The sequence below is a fragment of the Corvus cornix genome, chromosome 5 (genome assembly GCF_000738735.6).
Source record: "Corvus cornix cornix isolate S_Up_H32 chromosome 5, ASM73873v5, whole genome shotgun sequence".
Lineage (NCBI taxonomy): Eukaryota > Metazoa > Chordata > Aves > Passeriformes > Corvidae > Corvus > Corvus cornix.
Window position 1 is genome coordinate 10,261,802 of NC_046335.1, and position 26,815 is coordinate 10,288,616.

Here is a 26,815-nt window from a genome sequence, read left to right on the forward strand (position 1 = left end):
ATCTTTTCACGTACAAGAACATGGATCTCTTCAAAGCCAGGCTTTAATTTTTTTTCATCTACATATTACTGGAAGCTTCTATACATTAAGAGAAATTTTTATGCATTCGTTCATCTGCTGTTGGAGTGTTGTACTCAACCTTTATCTTACACAATTTCTCTAAGTATCAGTTACTATTTTTTCCCCCAAATTTAACAGATTTAATCGTAATTTAAGTTTTTCCATGAAATTACACGTCTATATGATTTTTGTAGGCTTTACTAACTCTTGTCAATGTGCACTGAATTTTAATTGTGTATTTTTATTTCAATATAAGCTAACTACCCCAAGATGCTGTTCTGTGGTGCTGAAATGAGGGAAGGGCAGGGGGAGAGCTAGTAAAAATGAAAGCAGGAAGGACATGCGCTAATCTTGGACAAGCCAAGTGTAATAATGACTCAAAATTAAGAAACTGTTTCTTTTAAAATCGTTTTTCAAGAAATCATTAAAAATATTTGAGTGTTATCACACTTAACTGCGTGGTAGAAAAAGCTTTTCCTTAGATCTCACATTTTAACAAGGAAATGGCTTCTGGCAAAATTCTTGCGAGATCTTACTAAAGACATTATTTAATTTTTCAGCACAACACTGGGTATTGACTTCTTACCTCGCTCCTCATGAGTGTTTTAACACTACATTTATGAGGACATGAAACCATGACACATGGGCAGTCTGTATCTTCATGTTTCTACAGAGGAAAAAAAGCAAACAAACCACAAATCAGATCTTACTCTTTAATTAAGAGAGGACTTACCTGCAAAGAAAAGCATCCCACAATAACTAAAAATCACACAAGATTTTTTCAATGTTATTCCCAATCGTGCAGTTACAGAACTGCAATTGCTCAAACATGAGTTTATACTTTTGATGGAGGTGTTGATATTCTGAGGAAGGGTTTCCTTGTGTTTTCCCATGCAAAGCAAATCTATTTGCTCAGCATTTTATTGGTTTTACTTCAAACAATGGAACAGTATTAAAAGTCAAAAAAAGTCAAGTTTCCTTCCCCAACAGTTACTCACAAAACTGGGCATCTTTAAGAGCAAGCAGAACCAGTGCAGACGTCCTTTCTAGTAAGGTATATAGTGCTTGGAAAAGTTCTTCAGAAATGTACACTGCCCACTCCCAGAGATTCTCTTTCCTATGTATAGATATTCCCTTCCAGTTCTTTTCTAGTTTTGATGCCCAGCTATCTGATACTAAGTCTCACTGTTACACATCAGGATGCTGGGCAGGGATTTTAACCTGAACGCAGACGACAGGTATCTCAGCATAGCTGTCAAACCCTATCACCCCAGTGAGGGAAGGAAGTCAGGCCCAAGATAACTGAATTTACATTTCCTCTCAGTTTTCTCAACAAAATGAAAAATGTGTTTCTCGTCAAGTGACACGTCCCATTCAACCTGAAACACACTGCTTCATTTCTGGTACTTAAGCAAAGCAAAGGAAACAAAGCTCTGGATCTGTAAGCCTGTTAGAAAAGGAAGAACAAACAGCATGTCCTTTTTGCTCAGTAACCAGGTTTTTGAAACAAAACCAAGACATAAAGGAGATCTGATCTCCTAGATGTGAAAGGCCTTGGTCAGAATTCTGGCGTAAATCAGCCACTACTTGAAATTTTATCTCCTCCTTTTGAAGCAGGTGCTGTCCTGACCCATCCACCCTGGCATGCTCCCCATTCACACTTGCTCACTTGGCGTGGCACACAGAGACAGTCCCAGTGACAGGAACCAGGGAACCCCAGCTGCTCTTCACCAGAGAGCTGGGACAGCTCCTGAGCTACCTTCAGTCTGTGCCCACCAGGGTACCCAGCCAGGAGCCATGCCAACCACTCTCCTCAGAGCAGCCTGTAAGGGTGACAGTGATGCTCTTCTGATAAGCAGAGTCCCAAAGCACCACTCCTGCCCATAGTGAAGAGCTGGACCTGGACCCCTCATCATGAACACACCTGGAATCGTGTTGAAGGGAGACATACACAACCACGTGGTTTTAGGAGCCTAATGGCCCACACACTTCCTTATTTATCAACTACAAACTCAGAAAAGTATTCCCTTCTAATATTCATTCCCTAATTTTAATTCCCTCTGTTCTCTAACCTACCCAAACCATTGGAAAAAGGCTGTGATACTGAGTCTTGGTTCATGATAAAAAGGCATCATGCAACTTCTCAGCATTCTTTCCTCCTCACTCCACATCCCAGTGTCCACCCACTGAAGCCAAGGCAAGCCTTTCCAATGACTTCAGGATATACCAGAGTAATCCCAGTTCAATAGCAGAACTCTCTTCCTCCCAATCAAAATTCACCCAGTTGAGCACATAAAGCCAAATGCCAAATCCAGTACAAACCACAGGTGATACCACATGTAGGGCTCCCAGCACAGATGAGGGCAAGGCAGGATGTTAACATGGCTTCCAGAAAATCCAGTGCCACATTAGGAACAAGCCTGGCTCCATGCAGCGACAGGGAGCAAGGGACAGTGTCTGGGGTCTTCCCAGTGGCTGTCCCAGTCAGCTCAGCTGTATTTCAGACCACTGGGCAGAGCCCAGACTGCCCTGGCAGGGTCTGGTTTGTGGCCAGGGTTCCAGGGAGGGGCCCAGGCACCAGAAGTGCTGTCCTTCCAGATCCATGTCATGCTACTGCTGCCTAAGCATCAATTTCACAGGACAAGCACTCCCATGTGGCTTTGTGGATTATACACCAAAAAATACAGTAATCCAGAAGCATTTCAGACTACCAGTTTCCATTTTAACAATGTACCATCTTCATTTGTCAGGAGGTACAGGAGGGAAGAGGTAGGTTTGTGACAAAAAGAAACCCTGAATTTTTAGATGGTTTGAACAAAAGACATTAAGAGGCTAAGTCACTGGGTGAGCATGCAGGCAAGACAAATGCAATCTAAAAAAATGTTCAACTAACGTTGTTAACTTGTTGGAGTCTGCCTCCAACAACGGGGATTTCCTACCCCACGGGCCACGGGATTCTATGAAGATGTGAACCACATGTTCTCCAGTAAAATTTTTTGTTTCCATTTGCATACCTTTTTTCTCAGTCTGCTCCCTCTATCTCCATTTTCAGTTCAAGTCACTGAGGCCAGCTTCAGTCATTATTTCATTAGAGAAAATTCTAGGCTACAGAACTTAAGAGATGAACTCAAGTTCATCTCTAAAAACCCAGTTTCGTCAACGAGGTGGCAAAACTCAAATGAGAAGTCAAAAGAAACCTTATAGTACCTAAAGGGGCCTAGGGAAAGCCGGAGAGGGACTTTTTGCAAGGGCATGTAGAGACAGGACAAGGGGAAAGGGCTTTAAGCTGAAAGAGGGCAGGTTTAAGTGAGATATTAGGAAGTTCTAGACTGTGAGGATGGTGAGGCACTAGAACAGATTTTCCAGAGAAACTGTGAATGCTTTATCCCTGGAAGCATCCAAGGCCATGCTGGATGTGGCTTTGAACAACCTGGTTGAGTAGAAGGTGTCCCTGCCCACAGCAGGAGGGGTGGAATGAGATGATCTTTAAGGTCCCTCCCAAACCAAATGAAATTCTGTGGTTCTAAGATTCAAATGTTTCATTAAGCTTCTGATTCTTATTACTAAGGTGTAGTGAGGTAACATTTTAATCAGGCCACAACAAATAAGCCCATCTGCATTTCTATAACCACTGAACTTTTAAAAATCTAGGCAAAAAACCCCAAAAATGTCAGCCAATCCAGTTTGCAGAACATATTTAATGCTCACTGATTCTGTCTGTTAAGACACCACACATTTTCTGGTATCACTTTTTGCCTCATGCCAATCCCCAGCCTAATGATAATTCTGGGAGAACAGAATCGATAATCTACCCAAATACACTTTCACCTCTGTATCAGAATGTACAAGAATAAATACAGGGCGGAAATTTTTTCTGTGTATTTTCATGTCTCATCGTTCTAGGTAAGGCACAATTATTCAACTACCAGCCCCTGCTAGTGTGCACTCAAATAACTGAGAGCCAAATCTAAACCAGAACTTGGTGAGGTTCTCCCTATGCCTTTTTGTAACAACGTCTCCAAGCAAAGAACACTTCTCATCGTTGTCAGACCTCACCTAACAAACAGCACACAAGAACACAAATGAAAATGAAATTCTCATCACTCTTACTATACCAAGAAGGTGTGAGATCCAAGACGATCGAACTACGGAAACTATGTAGACAGAGTTTAAAAAAAAAGGAGATAAAATTATAGCAAGACAGATTCAGCATAATACCTTTCAATGTGAAATAACCCAAACACAGTCAAGTTACAATTCTATGTGTAAAGTAAACCTCTGCTCCATAATTCTAACCCTCAATATGCTGCCTATCAGACAAGCTACTCTGATGCCAAGAACAGCAGTAACTCATCTTAGGCCTGTCATGTACCATTGCTGGTTATAGCAAGACACAATTGGTTTTACATTCTTCCCCTCCTCTCAAAACAGATCACACAGTACTCAAGAAGAATCACATAGAAGATGTTAAAAAAAAAAAAAAAAAAAAAGCTTTTGCTTTTTCCTGCACAACATCTGAATGTTATTATGGTAGTTGCATTTATTACCTAAATTGTAAAAATCTAAAAAGCATAGCAAAATTAACTTCAGTATCAATACTATGCAGTGGATCTGAACTTTTTTAAATGCAGTATCTGAACATCAGAATAAAGAAAATATTGCCTATTAAATACAAATTTTTTCACAGGAAAAAGATGTGTTTTGAAGGTCAGCCTACTTTGTTTTCTGAATTATTAATTCTGGCTGAGAGGCCAAAGCTCTTTCGGCAGCTATGGAAAAGGACAGGAAGAGTTATTTTTCCACATTAATATAGGGAATCTTGATGTATATACACAAGAAAATACTGCACCTGCAACATAATCATTGGGACTTGGCTTTTACAGTATTTACAGGTTGCCTCCCGGTATTTACAGGTCTTCTCTACATGGTCTGGCAAATCCTTTCTCAGTATTTTTTCTTTGCAATCAGCACGAGGACATGGGAGTTCTTCAAACTGACAATCAGTTTTCAAATGCATCTGAAAGATAAAAGAAAAAAAAAGGTCAATCCAATTAAGTTGCGTACATGTCCTCCATCCTTTGAAGACATCCAACATTAAATAAGTTCAGAACCAAAGTAAGTTTAGTTATTTTGTGAACTGCATCACACAGGAGCAAACACTAACAAATCTACTCAGGAATACATTTCTGACTGTACAGTCCCTTGACCTGGACAGCTGATTTCACTGTATTACAGATGTACATGAGCTACACTAAAAGCATTCTAACACAGCACAAAATTCCACACAGGCTATTTAAACAAACAGTAAGCATTCTTTTTCAAGGTATATTATTCCACATAAACATAGATGTTGCTTTGAGTGCAAACTGCTGTGCAGCCATACCATACAACTGTAAATTACTGAATTACTGCTATCTCATGCCTTCACCAAAACAGCTACAGGTCATTTTGCACAACTCTGGAGAAGCCAAAGGTTTAATTTCACGCATAAACACCACTTACATGAGAGGATTAAGATAAATAAAAATAAAACCACACCAAAATAGAAATCAAATTTCTCACATTTGTCAAGTACACATTAAGATTCTTCACTACTTTATTTCTCCCTCCAGTTCTCATTAGGTTCATCCATTTACATTTCCAAGCTTTAGTGCCAATCACATGATTTTTACAATTCCTTACAGTTTATCAAAAAGCTGAGTTTCAAAACAATTTAAATCTATCGTAACATTTATAAATCAAATAACCACCAGTGTGAACAAGTTAAAAAATTTGACTGGGATTTTAATTTGTAAGAATTTTTTCCTCATTCTTCAACTCAAAAGAAAGCTTATGACTGTTAGATTAACTTACCAGTAATTGACCCAAAGACAGCTGTTCCTTACAGCCCTTGTTTTCATTTCTGCAGTATATTTGAAGGGCAAGTAGTTCTCTCCTGCAACAATTATCTTTAAATACCTGAAACATCAAAAATCGCTTTATTTTAGAAACTGAAAGCCACTCAAGGATATGGAAGTTCAAATAAAGTAGAAGCCATGCAATTCAGCTACAGCAGTGTCATTCAATTCTAGCGTTATGTGCCAGAAATAAAATCCTGCTATTTGATTTTCCTGGAATGTGTGCAACACTGAGGTTCCTCCACTGTGAAGCAGCTCAATAAAAGAGAGTATTTGGACAGATATTCTACTACTGTTTCAGTTTTACTATAAATACAGTAAAGGGAAAGGTGCAAGAAAGGACCAAATTTGCTGCTATTTGCTTGCCAACATTAGGCCTGCACAAGAGAGAACTCTCTACATTGTTTGGGGAGCTGCTGTATTAGGCACAATACCGTAAGACAAAAGAGACTCAGAACACAGTGGTTCAGAGGGGAAGCATTTCATAGATGGTGGACCCAAAATTACGAGATTGGTTGGCTGGAATACCTACTTGCACTTCAGGGGTAACACATAATTACAGATATTTTCTAAGGTTTTGGACCGAAGGAGGTTTTTTATTTCACAAATAAGCAGGCTTTATTTCTCCATATTAATGTTTATAAGCACTTTCAGCATTTTTTGTCCACAGTAAAACTGGAAGAAGTTACAAATAGAGAGCTTGGGGTTTGAGCTTTACACCTTTTATGTGAGATACCCCATAAGAGACAACACAACTGAACTCTCAAGAAGCCAAATTGGGAAGGGCAGGAACTAAAGAGAGGTAAGAACTGAAGACCATTACTGCTATTTTAAAGTCCAAAACCAAAGAGATAAAAACTTCTAATTATTTTTCAACTGCTTTAATGGCCATTAAGAAACCAAGCACAACCTATGACTGCTTCTCTGATAAACAGACTCCTGTGATACTGTGTACACTGCAGCACTCCAGTAATTACAGAATGGTTCTGCATGCTAACACTTAACCAAGAATTATGATCCACCTGCCCACAGTGACTATGAACCTATCCCCAGTATCAGTGAAGAAGGAAACACTGCAATCATTTTCATCTGATCCCATCTGACACAGGTCATTGATTTCTATTTACTTTTCAGAAGCATATGGGAAGTTTAATGAATCAACAAGTCTCATTTAAATAATCAATTGCCTATGCTGCAGTATCTTTTCCAAAGTAATTCACAGGGTTAGTATGCAGAGTTTTGCTGACTGAAGTTAAGGTAAGAAGACAACTTTTAAAGTTTTTCAAAGACTATCTAAAAGCATTTCTGTGACTTTGGACTTCAGCATTCTGTGGGAAGAGAGGTTTCCAGTTTCATGAAAACCGGTGATTTGCACAGTTAGCCTAACAGGTATTTAGCATATACTGGCCTTCTCGTCCTCCTGTTCTAGAGATACTTGAAGTTTATGCATGTACAAATGCGCATATTTATGTATATTGAGAGCCAGAAAGTCAGAGTTAAAAGAACAAATAAATTAGGCATCATGATTATTGGTCTGAGCTCCTGGAGAGTCCATCTGTGTCAAAACTGAATTACGCTGAGCACTGTTCAGAGAACTGTTCTGGGTTCAAACAAGGAGAGATTAATGTACCCATCAACATTTTCTTGAAAATGGTTATGAACACAAGCATTCATTTAGGCAAGAAAGATACTAGCACAAATAATTTACTAAACACTTAAGTAATAATGAAAAACCACATAAACCATGTACTAAGCCAAGAAGTTTTTCTACCCTCAACCTTTCAAAGGCAGCAAAACATTTTGATGTGAAAAACACTGAAAAGTGTATCACTGAAATAACTTATTCATACAAAAAAGAATCTATTACCGTTACTGTAACTCCCCACTGTCCTAACTCCAGTGTGGTTCACTGAACACCACACTGTAAAAGAGATGAGTCAAACAGAAGCCCCTGGTCCAGAGCCAAATCAGGAACAGTGTTCGTCTAAGACCTGTCGCATCCCTGAATCTACAGCAGATAGAGTATTTCTTATCATTCTCTTGGTTGATGGGAGGACAATTGCAATGTGTTGCTGCAGCTCCCAACTATGAATATGAGCTGTGACACCTGTCTGGACTTTTTGGGATGAAGCTGACATGTTTTCTACCATGAGGTTACCAGGAAAAATAGGCCACCTACCTCTATAAAATACATGGTTTAGGGTTTATGACAAACCTACCTTTTTAAGTGGCTTATCAGGTTTATAAAATAATTATCACATAACAGTAACACAATTCATGTACTCCACACAATTCAATACTCTTGAATAAGAAAAAATTTTAACAATACCTTATCTTTTACTATGCTTTCTTGACACGCTGTACATTTTGGACTAGAAGAACTGAAGAGAAAGAAAACAGAAAAACTATTTTAGCTCATCTGAATTTTTGCAGTACAAAAATTTCCATTTATGAGGCACTTAGTTTTGATTATTCAATATATTCTAAAACCATTAGAAGTGGACATAGTTCATTATAAGGAGAAAATACAAGGTTATTTCATTAAATTTGAATGTTTGAGTTATCTGGCATTCCCAAAGATATAGGACCACCACAATGTCTCCAGACAACTGCTCAGGGGTTTTCAAATTGGCAAAATTCATTCCCTATACTTCAGTCTGCACCTGATCCACAACTGTTGTCACTTCTCAATCTGTGCAAACAGGCAAAATATTGTCTCTTCAATTATCCAGTCCTTTTTCAAACAAAACCTAATGAAAATTTACTTTCTCTGATAGTCAATTATTCATCCTTTTAGGGTGAGAAAGTATTTATGTCCATGTCCTTCAAGCCTATTCTGGTTTTAGCAAATGCTACAGATGCTTGCTGCCTCCTTTATCTGAACTACTGCCTTGTAGCTGTCTTGGTAAACTAATTACCAAACTTGAGACCTCTTGGACAACAGGAAGGATCAGGAGCAATGCAGACTGTGAAAAGAAACCGGAGTGCAGAAAACCTGAGTTTCTACAGCAGTTTCTGGCTCTGGCCTGCCCAGTGCTGTAGGGTAAACCCCTCAGAATCACAGAATGGATTGGGTTGGAAGAGAACAAAGATCATCTGGTTCCACTCCCCTGCCATGGAGAGGAACACCTTCCACCAGACCAGGCTGCTTCATTCCTTTTTAGCTCCTTTTCCCCATGTAAAATGGGGACAAGTCAGAATGATCTCCTTTGTAAAGCACCAAGACTAAAAGCACCAGGTAAAAGCTGCATGAATTCTTCCATAAAGCAACTCAGTGACAGGCTACCTAAGCTGTGGCTTCTAGTAGCAGTGCAAATCAGTGTAAAAGGCTAAAAAAGTTCAATTATATTATATAATCTGTATGGTTATTTCAAATCATCTCACTGGTTTCTGCTCCTTGAACCAACCATTCCGTGCCTCATCATATTTCTGAGCATCTTAACTACCTTGAAGCTTCAATATCTGTAATGCTTTTCATAACTCAGGAAAAAAAAAAGGAACCTAAACTACATGAGGGCATATAGTGTTTAATACAATGTCATGCTTTCCTTGCTCTTACTGAATTCACTCAAGCATCCAACTTGCTTTTTCAAACTACTCTTGCATACTGAGCAGACATCTTTACTGCTTTATCTCCAATAACTCCCCAATTCCTTATCCTCAAACAACCCTGGAACAGAAGTTGCTAGCATATAATCACTGTGTTTGTGTATGCAGCAGGGTATCAACACTGAATGAAAAAATTCTGTGCCAAATACAGGACCAACATAAACTGATTTTGCTTTCAATTTTATGGCATGCTTTTTATTTAAAAAAAAAAAAAAAAGTAGATGTAAATTCGATTTTAATAAAGCATTTGTTTGCAACAAGCACTTAAATATAGTGAAATAACTCAATGGCCTTAAGCATGTGTCCTTTTCAGTAACAGACTGGTTGGAAAGTCAGGAAGATAAAATTACACATATTCTAGCTGCACTGTAATAAGCACATGTGCATGTCTCACAGCAGGGAAGGAAAATTGCCCAGACTCTAGCAATGTCAGAATTGTTACTGCTTAGATTGTCAGGGATCTGCTCTGTCCACCTGTGCACATTGAAGCATGGCGGGTGTTTGGTTTTTCACAGTCACTGTTAGTAACCATGTAAGCATCTTCCAAAAATACGTACTGAGAAAGAAATAACTGCATTTCTTAAATAAAAAACACACCTCACTTGACACTGTGTATCAAAAGAAAAGTTGGTGGGTTTTTTTGTTGTTGTTTTAAATTTGAAATGCTGTGGGCACAAAACCTGCAGGAATGCATGAGTGAACTATGGACCCTTGTGTTTGCCCAGTACAGACATTACTCTTTATCAGGAGACAGAGTATTGTAATAACCTTCATACTCTTTTGCCATGCTGCATGTAATCTTGACTTACACATCTAAGTATTAGATATCAGACTACAATATTTCCAAGTGAGATATAAATCAGTATCTAGAGTCAGAGAGGTCACAAAAAGTAAACAGGAGATCACCAAGACATCCAAAGTCAAACGCTCTCTCTGAGAGCAGTCCAGTATACAACATTCATAGAGCCGAGTATCTTCTGTATTTCTGCTTTTCCAGTAGTAAATCAAAGTATTCACTGCTTATGTACCCCAGGAGATTAAGGTTTGCTGAAAGGTCTCCAAACATTATACCAAGTTTTGAAATCACACCACTGAATACAACCAGTAGCAATACACCAAAGTTGAGAGGCAAAGAAATGTACTTCTACTGATGCACAGGTACTTCTTAAAATCTACGTGCTCCCTAAATGATTGCCCTTTTACTCTTATCTAGGCTGCGAAAGATTGCACCTCTCAGCATTCATTTTACATCTATATCATTCACTCACCTTCTTCACACTCTGGCCCAAATATCTCAGTAATAGAAACACCAGCCTTTCTGACCCTCCTGCAACCCACAGAACATACAAGACCCATAACAAACAGCTGGAAGGGCTACAGAGAAACTGCTCCACAAGCAGTTACATTTATCCAAGGGTCCTGCCACTCATCTGTAAGACTGGGTCTGCAGCCAGGTTAGGTATCACCCCTCTAAGGAACATGTGCAAGCTTGCTTCCTCAGACAGACACAATCTACTGTGTGTATTTGACACCAAACTACCCAAGTTAGAAGTCTTGTGAAACAGCTACTCCATTTGGCCGCCACAGGGAACGAAATTCTTACCTTATACATTGCTACACCTTAACAACTGTTCCAACCCTGCTGATGGAAAGCTCAGTTGTCTTACCCTGACCCAGAGTAGAGCACAAATATTTGCACCACCACATGGATAACAAATACTCAAGCAAGCAACAGTGGAAGGCTCAACAAATTCCTAAAGCTACAACAGTGTTCACACTAATGTCAACAGTTCACAACATTTAAAGGTATCAACATGCTCTACCAGAACAAACAACATACCTCAGCAAGGCATTCATGCAGGTTTCACAGAATCTGTGTCCACATTCAGTCTGTTTAGGATTGCATAAGATGAGGTGACATTTTTCACATTTGTACTTATCTTCCACAGCATTCACAAATTTCTCTTTGTAGCCTCCTTGCTCTGGAACATAGATCGATGCTGATGGACTGCGGTCAGGATTGGCCCTTTGTTGTACCATTTCTACAGATAAAGGGGGTTCTGACTTCTTACTGGTGTCCATGCTCTAAGATAGTTTCTGTGAATCAAAAGTGAGAAAAACCGAGAAATTAGGACCTCTTTCAGCATTTGAATAAAACAAATACAGCATCTGAGGGACTACATAAAATCAGAAAGCATCAAGAACAGATGTGTGTCCACACATCATGTGAACATAATACATATATTACTGTCTAAGTATTTTAAGCATATCAAATCTGTAAAATATTCTACATATTCAAAGGCTCCAACCATTAGAGGAAGCACTAAGAGGTGTGCTGAAGAAGGTGCACTGGTACAGTACTACATGTGACTCTGCTCAAATGCTACTGCAAAAGCACACAACCACCCGTGTCCTACACAGGGTATCCAGAGCCTACCCAGCTCCCCTGCCAACTTTTCCTGTCTATTCCATGCAATAGCAAAGCGTAAGACACACTGCTTTAAGTCAGCTTTACAAAACCACAAAAGGGTTTTACTTGTTAGATACTTTCCAACTTTTTCATTGCACATCTTCACCTGAAGAGAACAGCTGAGCAAAGTCTGACAGCAGAGAAGGGCTTATGTAATGTGGCCATTTGATTAATTTACCAGGACTAAGCACACCTGACAGGTAGCTGAGAAAATAATTAATCCAGCTGAAGAGTAAATTACAGTACCTATTATCTTGGACAATGCATCTTCTAAGTCATGCAAAGCATTAGCAGAGCAACAGAGGAATAATATCCCAGGCTACATTTTAAAATGTGTTTTCAATCATTTCCTAGCTAATCCTGTAGTCAAACAAGCATAAGTGCTCTTAAAAAGCCTCAGCATAAAGAGGAGAAAGCAGAGCTGAAGGATACAACACCTATTTACCTATGGGAAATGCCTGGCTATCTAAAAGAGGAAGGCAAACTTCAATTCTCCCTCCATGTTAACTGATATTTTAGATATAAACCTATTCTATCACTCTGCAGTTGCCTCAACTGATATAGTTATAATTCAATTTTTAAGAAGCAGAATGAAGAAATGAGGCCCAGTTCACATCGTTATAAAGTATGTCCATAAATGCCACAAAGGGAGTCAAATGCCTCATATTCCAAAGACACAAACCCTCTTGTACACAGTTTTTGTGATATCTTATCTTCCCTCGCTAAGCCCAAAACGATGCACTTGTAATGAAACATTTTCCTGTAGGTAATTACTGCATCTGTAATTTTGGTACCGAGTTCTCCATGCACACTAAACAGGTACAGAATTTTCCTTGATTTCTGATGCCGTTATTTACAGAAACAAAAGACAAAATCACTGTGACTCCATGCTGAGACCATTTCATGTTTTTACAACACCAGCTGAGCAAGGGTAAAGGTGTTGAGTGAAGAATCTTCACTTCATTGCCCCCTTGTCCAGGGGAAAGCCTCTCTGTATCTCCATCAAACACAGAGAGAGCCCAAGGAAACCATCCCCGTAAGTTGGCATGCAGACCCAGCGACTGTGTCTTATTCCAAGCCAATAAAAGAACACACACTCCCCAAAAAAGAAAAAAAACCAACAGGTTCTATGAACTGAAAAGCTACAATAAATTTTGATCCACAATTTGAATTAATGTTAGTCTATTCCTTGTCTGCTCTTCAAAGACTGCAGAGACTTACGTCTTGATAGAACAGCACATGAAAGAACCGAAAAGTCAGTGTTGAACTGAAAGTAACTCATACTTCTCATTAATGAGGAAATTCAGATTATTTCAGACCTGAGCTAGAGTTTCACCAGCAAGCATAAAAACCTAGCAGGTAATAATGACACTGAAGAGGCAACTCGAGATTGTAACCAGCACACAAGAAATGAGATTGATGCTGAGAACATGACCCACAAGGAGGTTCAGGGAAGTGCCATGAATGAGAAAGGAAAGAAGCTTACAAAAGTAGTCCAGATTTAGAGAATGCCCAAGTCATGACTGCTGCTGCTGAACATCAGGGGCTGGACATGGGTAAATAAATGCAGCCATGAGCTTAGGACCTGACACTTTTCTGTGGTTGTAAGAGAAAAGATTAGCAAGAGATGGAAAAAAGTGCAACTCCTGAAGTATCCAGGCTGCTGAAACGCAGCTACCTATAGACTTTCTTCTTGAGCGCAACTGGAAAATCTTCATTTGGTACTTGTAGTTTAGGAATCTGTAAAGGTTTCAGTTCCTTGATTTACAGATACTAATACCTCTTTTCCCTCTGCAGCTGTGTATTTTTTTAAATCACATTTTTAAATCACAATCTGTCAATTCTTGAAGTCAAAAGCCAACTTCAAGCATGTTGATTTGTAGGAACAACACAGGCAACATTACTTTCCTTAAAATGACAGAAAAATCAAGGCATGATCTGCTTCTGACCCACAAAAGAAATACAGAAAAAGAGGCACTAGAAGAGATGCTGACAGAATTGGCAAGTTGAGAGAGCACAAAGTTCCCAAACCTGCAAGTCACAGGCCACAACTACTGAATGTCTGCTTCTCCATTAAGCTTCTTCCAAACAAAAAGCAGCTAAAGATTGTTAGAGATGTGAAGTCTTCCAAAAGCATGATTTCTTCAAGGAAATTGAATAATTAGTCAAAAGGAGGCAGGCAGGGGTGACAGGAGAATATTTAAGGTTTGACACAGACAGCACCGAATGCCAAATGAACAGCAGGTGAGAGTTTCACAGAGATATGAAACTGCTTAGAGCTGGACTGTCAGCTGTCAAGAGAGATTTCACACCAAAATAAACTGCACAGGGCTCCACAGGACTCCGCTTTTGAAATTGACATCTTGGATATCTTGTCACAGAAAACAAGCAGAAAGCACACTGACAAATAAAACATACTATGTGATATACCTAACAGTCAGATTTGTATGCCTTGGGTTTTGTATTTCTTTTATGAAGAAGTATGTCAGACCAGAAAAGCTAAACAAGCTCAGCCCCAGAGTAGCCAGATTGGTGAGGAATTCTCTTCCACAGTACTCAATGCCAGCATTTTCTTGCGCAGCAAAACTAGGAAGCCATTCATGAAGTATAGTCATAAAATACAACAGAGCACTGATCTTACAAGACCACCACAACCTTATTACAATGAACAAGCTGTATTTACCAAGGGGATGGGGAGAAGTGATGTCTATCTAGCTGCACAGAGCTTTGCCCTAATGCATATCAGTTACGTGCTCCTACACTGGCATGTGGGATCAGTGGTGAACACAAGTGCAGATAATACAAACATTTCAGCTGCCTCCCTTTTGCAAACAGCGTTCTGTTATGGTTTTCATACCACTACAGGGTGTCATCTGCAATGGCTTCTCTTCCTTTTCAGGAACCTTTAATGGCAGGACTCAGATTATTCCCCCATAATCATGTTTCAAACTGCCAACAAGAAGCGACCTTGAAGTGACATGTCAGTAAGATACTCTGCACTTACGGCAGTGAACATACTTCGAGAGAGCAGGGAGAGGAGCCTGGCTAAGACATTCAGGATGGGCTGGTTCTGGTGGGGGCCTCTGATTCCTAAAGGCATGGCAAGCTACCATCCAGCCAAAGACTCTGGTTCTTGTTCAGCAAGCTAAATCTTAATGCCTAATTAATCACTAGCTAGTTCGTATGCTCCAGTTTCTTATCTGTGGGAAAAGATCATCACAATAAAAGAGTATGACTTTTAGATGTCTTTTTAAACCGTTAAACCTTGAACAATCACTTTTCAGGACAGATAAGCACATAAAAAAAGAGGCACAGTCACCAAGGTTGGTTCTGTCCACTTGCTCACTTTCTTTCAGCCACCTCTCCTGCAGCCAGCATATGCTAATACTTCAGTGGACATTGCTCTGGCCATCAGATGGGTGACACTGTGACACTGCTTGCTCCAGTCTGGTCACTACTCTTCGATACAGGTGGTCTTCAAGCAACTGAGGCTGGACCTCAGTTGACACTTCAGGCTGTATATACTGCAGTAAAGGTCAGAACAAGTTTTTGGTGCTTAACTCATACTAACATTAATACAGAGGGCTAGAAACTGGAAGCAAAAGTGAGTTTACCCACAAAGTTGTTCTGAGAATTAGGAAGCACGGGAATTCCCAAACAAAAGGCATTTTGCTCTTTCCTTATTTAAGCAAGGATGTTGTTCTCACTGCACAATAAGCAAACATCCTAAAAATGTGCACTTGTTTTCTGTGTTACCACATACCTTTTATTATTTGTTCTTGGGGAATAAATCCAGTTTGTGACATAAAAATACAATAAAGCTTCTATAAAAATTCAAGGTAAATTTGCAGCCTAAAGAAAACAGAAAAAATTAACTCTTATGTAAATCCAAAACACTCCTAAAAATTTGACTGCACTAGGTACCATGGGATTGGGAACAGAAAGCTCTGCATGAAGACAGTTTCAGTATATTGACAATATGAAGCAAATAAGCTTTTGCCAAAGTTCTAAAATTCAAAAAGAGCAAAAGGCTAATAGAAATAAGTGTTTTCATTACAGTACCTTAGAGGAGAATAATGCATGACACAGTTTAATTTGGTTCTTACTAATGGACAGCAAAGCTTTTTGATCAAATTACAATCTGCAGTGAGAACAGAAGTTCCTCAAACAGAACAGCACTGCATGCACAATATCTAAATTAAGCTCTGGAAGAGAAACCTAAAGTGGGACAGAGAGCTTAAGATCAGAGCAGAAAAGTGACCTTTCCTCTTCAAAAAAATTTTGTATCTGAAACGTGCAAAACCACACAAACTTCAGCATCTCATCCTAACTAGGTCATTTTTTGGGTAGCCTGGGGTGTGTTTTTTCAGTCTAGCTTTTAATGAGATAAGGGCTTGTGATTGCACTTGTCTCTCCTCTCAGCCTCCCAAAACCACATTGGAACCAACTGGACAGAGTTTTCATGAAAATGAACAGCTATGTGGGGAACAGAAAGAGAAACTTGAAGCAGTGTCCCAGTGAGCAAGAGGCTATAAAAGTGCACCACCTCTGCATGGTCCATCAGTCAGTCAGTGCACGGAGAGATCCAAACCAGCCAAGAACACCTGCTCCCTCTTGTCCACCAACCTTCATGGCCTTAGTCTCCTCCTCTATACCATAAACGCAGGGGTGGGCTGGAGATTTAGGCGTTTTTGTTGTTTGTTTACTTTTTCTTTTTTGTTTGGGCTTTTTTTTGAGGAGGGAGAAGTAGGGGTTAAAAAAGGGATGTTGAAAACAGATTAGTAGGAAAGCAGATTTCATCAGTTTCAGTGCTCTTCACAGAATTTTCTTCCATATTTCCCAGGATATCCTCAGAGAGACAGATAACCAGGTACCAGGAGAGGTATTTCCAGATCTTCAGTCCTTCCAGCTCACTTGCCTTCTATCATCAAGAATTATTGCTTCAAGTTAGCACATAGAAATCTTTATCTTAAAATTAAATTATTAAAACAATCTGAACTTTTCCTCTGTCTTATATTTCAGTATTTTATAGCTTCTAATAAATTCCTAGCACATACTGAAAAGAACGTCCATCTTTCTTTCACCATTTTTAGATAAGTATTCTGAGTTGGTTCTGCTTCTGAGTGCTATCATGATATGCAACATATACTGTCACACCCTGATGTCTTGTTAAAACAGTAATGAAAGCTGAAAGCAGTATATTGGTGATAACATATGATCAGTTTACTCAGGGCACACGTCAAAAAATACTAAAATAAAGCTGAGCAGGGAGGCTGCCATGGGAATCTCAATTCTGGAGCACTCACGTGTGAAGGTGCCCTACTGCAGAGTATCACTCTCACAACATCCACCACACCTCAGCCTGGCCTTCTGGCAAAGCCCCACTGCTGAGTCTGGGCAGGGGCACTGAACAACAGATAAATAAAATGCAAATGGCTTGAATCACTCCACAAAAAGACTCAGGCCATGACTGAGGCAGCACTGAGTGACAGGTTTGAAAGCAGACAACCATCCATCAAATTTGGTTTGTGTGTGGTCAGAGGTCTTGGTAGTTTCACTCCTCTTGTTTGTACAGGGGAGCTACTGATTTATTTATTTTTACCTCAATGCATTTTTCATGCTTGAAGTGCTATTTACTATTTCTCCAGAGCATATATATATGACCAACTAACCAGAGGTTTAGGTATTTCCAGGACATGCTCTGAGAGAATATTCTGAGGAGGGTAGAGAAGGGTTGCCAGTCACCAACACTGATATAACTTTACAGAGTGAAAAATATCAGACTACTCCTCACCTCCCTTTGTATATACTCAAATACTAAGCCTAATTCCTGTACAGAAATGAAAGCAACATTAATATTTAAAACTTCCTTTTCTTTGTGCTATAATAAATAGGCTATTTTAACTACTTTAAACTTTGCCCTGTGATTTCATAAGCATGGACCTTCCTTGCATAAAATAATGCAAACCAGCTGTGAAGAGGACCTGGCAATCACACATATTATAGAACAGATGAAGATCAACAGGAAAAACCAGTGCTTGGATATAAGAAAGTAGGACAAACATTTGAAAACACACAGAAGAAACACACTGAGTGCCTGCCATTTGCAAGCCCTCCACAGCCACTCATCAATGCAGTATCCCAGCTGCTGAGCTTGGAAGGCACCTCTGAAGGTCATCCAGCCCAACCTCCTGTTAAGAGGAGACCATCTTCAAGGTGAGGTCAGGTTGTTCACCGCTGAGTTTTCAAAACTACCTGGGTGAAGAAGCTGCAACCTCTCCCCGCACTCAACACCACTCTGTGAGGAGTTTTTACTGTAGCAATTATGATGCAATATTCTTAGCTAGCAAAAAACCTTGTTCTGATACATGAACTGCTATGATCTCAAGCAATTAAGTCATATTTCACCACAATCTCCACAGGCTCTAGCCTGTAGAAACTACTGAACAAATAGCAAAACTATTTTTGGTTTGGAAGGTACAGGCTATTCCTTCTTTTCCTATCTGACCTAGAAAATCAGAAGTATAATCAAAAGATGCTATCATGATATTCTTGCAAAAGAACAACCATGCGTGTCACTTGAATCACAAACATTGTGTATTTCCCATGTTCTAGTTTGCAAGATGGCTGAACAGCTGAAAATGAAAGGTAAGTTACATTTTACATTGTTTCATTCTTTTAACTTATCACTTTCCTTGGCTCTATTTCTTTCAAAAATGAGTCTGCACATCCATGCAAAGTGTCTCAGAGGATTAAACAAAACGGCATCCCAATACGAGGGATCTCAATTTAGCAAATCTGCCGGACTGTGCTGTCGTGAAAAGTGTTCTAACATATACTCCCTCCTGCTCAGTGTAACAAACTTCTAGATTCTAAATAAAGGACAGATTTGGAAAGTAATTGCATCAGCATTAAGAGGTTAGAATAGTAATATTTATAAATAATAACATAGTATTAACATAGTTCAGAATGCCCAAGAAGCCAGGGACTGACACTTTTAGTAACTATCCAATAACAGGCTGAGTACAATTAACATTTAGCCAAACACATATTTCACCAGATGAGAGAAAAAAAAACCCCACATCTTTTAAAGGGAGTAAATTTTATCAGTAAAAGAAAGACAGCAGAGAAAATAAGTCAGTGCAATTAAGGAAAGCTGATTTTTATGTGACACTACGTTCAACTATTACTTTTTTGAAACTTTACAGAATTCCTTTGAATCATGACATATGGGTTGGCAAAACAGCTTTAAGATTCAGCCTGAGGCAGCAGTAAAAATAAAATGTTTGTATTTTGACTTAACACTAGCTACAGCTCTCAGTAATTACTTCCTAATCTGACTGGGCTACCAAAATACAGTATAAAGTCATCTGAAGTGCAAGAAATCAAAAGCATCTTTTAGAAATCAAAAGACCTCTTAAGCTTTGAAAGCCTGTGTCACAAGACAACATATAAGAGAAATGCTGTCCAAGCTAGCCATGAGTATTCTGCATTTCGAATTCCAATTCAGGTTCCTGAACATTTTCTCTTTTCTCTCATGCACCCCTAGACAAAGCTATTGCATTCACCTATGAAGTTAACCCCCAGCTGTGATCTGTATTTCTAGACAAGGCTTTTAGTAGAAGCAGATAAAGAACAGGAAAGATCAAAAGATGATCAGATGATCACAGAACAAAGTATACTTTAATCTCTTCCTCTGCTGTTTAGGGGAAATCCATGATTGAGGTACATATGACAGCCCTATGTGGAGGAAGTGGATGAACATTACGAAATTTTTATTTTTTTTAACTTCTGGCTCTGTTTATAAAGGAAAAGCTCTATCTACCACAGAAGAAATATACTCAGACAAAATATTCCCGGAAATGCCATTAAAATAATAATATTTGAAACTAAAGGTAGTTTCCTCTTTCGAAATGGTTTTATATGTGCTTTGAAGAGAGAACTAGGAAAAAAACCAGCTTACATTTGCATTTCAAATACTCTGTTTTGACTGGGCAACAGTACATTTGAACCAGCCATGACAAATCCTAACAAGGATCAACAAGGTTAAGGCAGATGGCATATCCCAGTCATTCTGACCCAAGCACATAGTCCTAGAAAATGATGTCTCATCCTCTGGTGACCTAGTCTAGAGTCCCCTTTTCCTCCCAAGGTGTGCCTTCAAGAAAAATCTGCTGCATGATTTATCAGGAACAACTTGCTTATAAATTATAGCAACTTAACAAAGTCACTGCATCTTCGAAATCACCAAGTAGGAATCAAAAAATTATTGCAGTATTTTTGTCAACTTTTTTTTTGTTTCTTAAACCACGACCTATCAATCAATGCTACTCTTTTCCTTTTTGTTAGTCAAAGAAATCCTCAGCTTCAAATCTAACAAAATTTCAAGTCTATCAGAAAAGCAGAAGATATTCTTCAAATCAGAGTCTACCTATCTACACTGCTGTCTGCCAAGTACATGAAGAGTATTTCTGCATTGCCAATTCCTGACAGTGCATCTGTGCTGTCTCTTAATGAATCCAGCCTTGAAATCTCAGCAGAGGTAAAAAAATATGACAGGTAGTACCTCATATTATACAATTAGAAGAAAGTATGTGAAGGCAAAGGTGTCAGAGACCAGCAAAAAAAAAAAAAAAAAAAAAGAAAAAACTCAAAGCACTTCAAGAAGCTTATTATGAATAATTACTGCAAAACTGCCTTCTCAAGAATACCCACAAAATGCTACTTAATTAATTTTAAAATGCAGCTCATCTTTCACAAAAATAATCCTCCCAGGAAATTCTGAACACAGCAGAGTTTAGAGGAATCTGATAAATGAAGCAGAATGCAACTCCAAGTATGGCTCAGCACTTTTTAAACTCAACACTGAAATGAAGTGCTGTGAAACTAGAAAAGCACAGTATCTCACTTCCACATGAAATTCTTTCCACTCTAACTAAATTAAGTTTTCTAAAATGAGATACAAAACTCTAAAAAAAAAAAAAAAAAAATCAAAAAATCTATCTGTCCTGTCTTTGATGGAAATTAACTCACTCTCATAAAACATTTCCTGCTCTTCCATTTTAACCCATTGAACACAGCATACTATGAACACAGGTAAGAAAGAAATACTTTACACTACCCTAAATACTAATCAAACTCTAGATGTGACATCATCAGAATATTTTATTTAACACTAAACTGCATGGAAGACATTTTTTCATGCACAGAATTCAACCTCTCATTAATCCTAAGTGAAATTTTCCACCCTTTCACATAATGTCTTCAGCTTTGTCTGAATCCATTGCTTCTTATTCAGGAAGGAAAAGGAAAAATGAGAGTAACAGTAACCCTCTTTTCATTTGTCTATATTTTATTATTTATCAGAATGTGAGTGAAAGAAAAACATTGTCCACTTATTTAATGAAGCAATAGCAGGTTTAACTTCAGTGATCTCAATGCCTACACTGTACACTTCACTGTTTACATTGTATTATCTATGACCAACATCTTGGAGTTCAGGAAAAATGTGGGTGTTTTGTTAAGATTTTTCTATTAGGTGAAAAAAAAACCAAACCACATTTGTAAATAGAATCTGGAAGAAAAAAAAAAAACCAAAAAAAAATTAAAAACTCTCTAAACCACTTGTGTTAGAATTTCTAGGTACACTAAAATACATTCCAGTTTCTACATCTCTAGTAAAAAAAGTATTACTGAAGTTGAGTTCTCAGGAGAATGTCACAGACCCTTTATCCAGACTTGTCACAGTATTAATAATCACAACTTCACATTCACTGCTATCTAAAGCATTTCTTACTTTTATTAAGGTGTTCCTGGAAGAAGTTGTTTTCCCAAGCTGAAGATTTAGATCCACAAAACATGCTTCCCAGCAATGTAAGAAAGGCAGGAGCATGTTGCTTCTTCTTGCAGTAAACACAGACTTTAGGAATGTGCTACTGAAAGCCAAGTCCATGTAAGACAAAAATGCCTGCTGGTGTATGACAGTATTCATTATTCTAACTGTAAAGTCTCATTAAAAGACTCTTTCACCTGGAACCTGCACGCAATTTCCTAGTTTCTCCCCCAGTTTCTATCTCTTCTTTGTGATTACTTTGCCAGGTAACAAACTATTTTATTATTTTGTCTTGCCAGCCTTAAGTGTTTTATTTGCTGTCTGCAGGTTTACACCAACTGCAGTTCTGGAGGGTTCAGATCAATAGGTATCATTGACCTCTTGAGAACAAGCCACCTCTACAGCCCTGGGTCAGACTGGATACTACTAAGGACCAAAAAAACCCAGGTCCCTTTGAAGGTTTCTCTTGTACTGGATTAAGAGAATTAACAAAAGTAGATGAGGATGTTACCTTTCTATAACATACTTAATGTGGAGGTTGTAAGAGTAATTTATAAAATTTTTTACCAAATTTCACATCACTACCCGGAACCAAGCATTCATCACTGTTACCCAGCCAAAAAAACTTAACACAAGCAATAACAACCTTTCAAAGAAACTTCTGATAAAATTGTACGGTGCTGTTGCTGCTTCAGAAACACATTAAAACTGGTGCATTTCACACCATCCACAAGGCCTTAAAGAGATGTGTCTTCAGATTTGGAATATAAAGTTGACAGTTTTAGTTGAAAATTCTTCTTGCATGCTTATCGCCTGAGGGCTTCTCTAGTTAATATTAATGAAATCATGTTCACCTCTACCAAAAAAATACTTAATAAAGCATTTCTGTTTAATGTATTAATGGCAAACAAACATTTAAACATGCATTCTTATTTTTGAAAATTCAAACCTGAAAGCCTCCAGGTGTTACACTAGAAACTAAATGAGAATACCCAGAGATTCCTTGGAGAATTTATGCTCATAAAGACTTATCTGCTTGCATTATAAAGATTCACACAGGCACAGTCTAGATATGCAGAATGCAAAGAATAATTTACAACTGGAGCAAATGCCAGACTTAAAAGTATACACTCACTGATAGAGCAAGGGGCTTAAATCCTAAGGTTAGAGCTTATAGGATGTTGCTCTACTAATGACACTTCAGAGGAAAGTGCTGATTCCCCACTTTTTGCAAATAACTTGTATCTAGGCAATGAAGCTTCCACTATTACAGCAGTGGTTTGGATATTTTTCCCCACCAATTCACAGAATTGCTACATGATTTTAGCACTTTGTTTCTCCCTAAACTGTAAAATAAGCAGAACATTGCTTACCTTTTATAGCATCCCTGGCCTGAAGTATTCTACATTAGTAGGAAGTATTATTTTTAGACTCTTCTAGCAAAATTTGTCACCACTCTAAACCCTCCTAGAAGCCTGGATAAAAAGAAATCACTTGCCCACACTTCTTAAGTGTCATAAGAGACTCTTTTTTCCCGTGATACTTTCCAACTAAACTTTACACCAATGTTTTTCTATCTTAGGAAGCAATTTCAGGATCTGAAAAGACTAGGTGTAACATTAAAGACAAATCTACATCTCTGTATATAAGGAGAACTACCACCTTAACATTATAAATGCTTCTATGAAGAATCCTTTCTGCAGCCTGCTTCACATTGTTTTGGAAGTTCTTTTATGACTGCCTTTAGAAGATCCCAATGGAGTGTCAAATTTAATTCAATTCAGAACATATATAAAAGCACTTCCTACAATACAGCATAAAGTCACAAAATACAATAAAAATATTGTAATGTGGATCCATCAAGCCAGGCACAAAACAGCTCCTGGGATTCTTTTCCATCATTATACAGCATCTACAATACACTAGTGGGTAGGCAAGAGGAAAAAAAAGGGGGCAAAAAAGGTAACTCCAAAGCATCTGCTAAGCATGATTCCTGCTTCCTCTATGTATCTGCTAAATTTACAAGCAATTATTTTGAGGCCAAGAGCAGCAAATTCTTAGTGTTATCTCAGAATAGTGAGTTCTACGGGTTACAAAGTGCCATGGTGTCAAAAAGTGGGTTTTCTTTGTTTTGGGGCTTTTAAAAATAATTTTCCAATTTTCAAGACACTTATTCAGGAGAAAAAAAGAGATCATTAAACTAGGTATATGTTTATACCTGCATACTCACAACTGCATTTTTATCTATATAGTTTTAGTACTTTGCTAATTTATCCTCCTGGGTATTGACTGCACCAGAGTTGTACTTATTTGCTGACAGCTGCGCTGGTGATAGCTGTGATTAGTTACAGTGAAGGCTATTCCATTTTGGAACAAGGATAGGTTTGTTATCAATCCAAACAGCCTCTGAGTCTCAGTGAAAAAAGGGACTTCATCAGTGCACTTACACAAGAGAGAGAGCCGACAACAGCTGTAATTAAGGCAAATCCACAGTATCTTAAGTTCAGCTGAGAGAGGACAATCCTAACTTTTTCTCACTTCCCACAAAAAAATTTTATCTCTTTAGTGATATGTCATCACCCAGTTTTTTAAAACCATCCCCAGACAATTTTTTTTAAAAAGTGGCCTAAGCTGAATGTAATAGGCACATAAGAGATCGTCTCTATTAGTACAAACTTTTTGTACTCATATACTATCCTTAATATAGCCCCCTTTTTTCTCTCATCTGCTCAGTTTTGACCAGTAATTTCAATCAAGCCCTCCACTACCACAATCAAGTTTTACTTTGATGCACAACGCAAAAATCAACAACACAGATGCCAGGAGTATATATTGTAAAAATCTATCTTTCATGATACCAGTGGTGCAATGCTGAATTGCTGGAAGGACTGCACATGAAAATGCAGACCAAGGTCATCAAAATAAATGCTCATTCTCACAAAAGGTTGTATTACATTTTTGACGTAAGGAGGAAATATTATGTGCATGACTGGAACTAAAACCAAAGGAAAACAGATTTCCAAGCACCTACTTCAAGGCAGTAATAAGACTGCTCAGGTAAAATGTTCTCTTCTACCCAAATATTAGGAGAAGACAATAAAAAAGAAAAAAAAAATCACAATATCCTTAATAAATGTAGCAGCAATTTGTCTCCTAACCAGCAGCTAGCAAGCTTATGAAGTTTGGATCGAGTACAGCCCAGTTCAGCCATGCACTCAAACACAAGGCAAAAGAAACCTTTGAGAGAAAGTATATCAAACTGTAATTCCAAATAAATCTCCTTCAGAGTTTATCCAATGCTATCAATTTTCATGCTTGACAAATGTGAGAATTTTCCCAGCAGCCAAAAAAATCCTTACCTTAAAAAGAAAAGTAAGAATTTTACCATGTCAGAGCCACAGAAAGCAGTGGCAGTGCCACCAAAGAACATGCCATATATGTGAATACAGTTTCAGGCAACAAACAAGTCAAGTTACAAGCATAAGAAGTTTAAAGATGAATGTCCAAACTCACAGTAACACAATTCCATGAAATGTATGTATTTTATTAGGATCTAACCTTTAGAAAAGGTTCACCTTAAGAACAGGTGACAGGACCCTTTCCCATTTAAATACCTCTTCAATATCAGAGCTGCTGCCTGAATGGCATAAAGGTTTAAACCCTTTACAGTTCTTGCCCAACCTTTGTTCTTACTCACTGCTTTTCCTAACCTCTTCACTAATTACTTGCTAACAGGTAAACTCTGCATCAGTCTGGAAATTTTATGTTCCTTCCCACATAACAATTCTCTTTCACAGACAACTGAAGAGACTATAATATTAAAAAGGGAATTGTTAGCTTAAAAAAAAGCTCTTGATTTCCAAAGTCCATGCAACAGCTTTCTTGATCAAATCTGTATACTTCTCTTCTCCCCACACTAACACCCTGCCCTCCCCCAAATTTGGAAGACTCTCTGATTGCTTACATTTCCTTTGTTTTATTTGAATCTCATTTGATCCGCAGCTTGAGAAGAAAGAAGAATAGGCTTTCTCAATGCTCTGATAGGGTTCTCCTTACTCTTGTCAATAAAGCGAGCTTTGCTACAGTTTGTCTGGTTTCTTTCTTTGCCCTGAAGAAAGAAAAAGTTTGAGTTACATCACCTTAATTCAAAAACCCTGTAACAGGCTTCTCAGAATCTATCAAGTTACTTCCTTAGTTTCATTAGACTATCAAACTAATTCTTAATGATGACTTTAAAAAATAACCTAAACATATGATAAATAATGAACACTACACAAAACATATCAACATGAATTTTAAGACATTGTTTTCTTCTCCTCCACTGTTGCTCACAAAGGACTCTCGACAAAACAGCATTCAAGGAGGACAAGCATAGTTAAAATCACAGCTAACGTATTTTGCTTTCACGCACACAAAAAACTTCTCCACCCAAATATATTGTGTGTCATTACAGACTGTACAAAATCTTCAAAGCAGCACCATTTTCCTGGAAAGTCTGAAAAATTCCATTTGAAAACATCAGCCCAGTTCTGGGGAAGTAATTAAGAAACACTCTGCAGAGCGTTTCTTAAAAAAAACCATCCTGTCATGATATTGCAAGAGGTCATTAGAAGCAAGCAACTTCATTTGGGGAAGTTTGTTTGATACTGGAATTGTTACAAGCACAGAGAAAAATAAGAAAATGGTCCAAAAGCATAATTAATACAAATCTTCATCAATCTCTATGTGCATTCCTAACCGTGACAGTGAAGTTCAGATGCAACAAATACTACCACAATGCCCAGGCCACCAGTACACGAAGTCTGAAGCCTTCACAGCCTCTCTCATCTTTACACGTCACGGCCAACTTTTTGTGAGCACAAAGCAGTAACCTCACCTGGCCATGTACAACACAGAGCCAAAGCACATTACAGGAATTTCAGCTGCTCAACTCTTGCCAGTGAACTT

The 26,815-nt window shown here is 38.3% G+C and overlaps 1 protein-coding gene across 14 annotated transcripts in view; it reads right to left on the reverse strand.

Annotated features, from left to right (window-relative positions):
* Positions 1 to 26,815, reverse strand: part of TRAF3 (TNF receptor associated factor 3) — a 70,018-nt gene that overhangs the window by 22,695 nt on the left and 20,508 nt on the right. For 9 of the 14 annotated variants that reach the window (XM_039552172.1, XM_039552173.1, XM_039552168.1 and 6 more), the window contains 6 exons: positions 25,833 to 25,976; positions 11,407 to 11,663; positions 8,287 to 8,338; positions 5,914 to 6,018; positions 4,910 to 5,077; positions 647 to 727 (listed from right to left, as the gene is read on the reverse strand). In XM_039552172.1, coding sequence (XP_039408106.1) covers positions 647 to 727; positions 4,910 to 5,077; positions 5,914 to 6,018; positions 8,287 to 8,338; positions 11,407 to 11,648 — 648 coding nt within the window. In that variant the 5' untranslated portion in view covers positions 11,649 to 11,663; positions 25,833 to 25,976. Of the gene's footprint in view, positions 1 to 646; positions 728 to 4,909; positions 5,078 to 5,913; positions 6,019 to 8,286; positions 8,339 to 11,406; positions 11,664 to 25,832; positions 26,804 to 26,815 lie in introns of those variants that run through there. The other 5 variants (XM_039552171.1, XM_039552170.1, XM_039552169.1 and 2 more) reach the window with 2 other exon arrangements.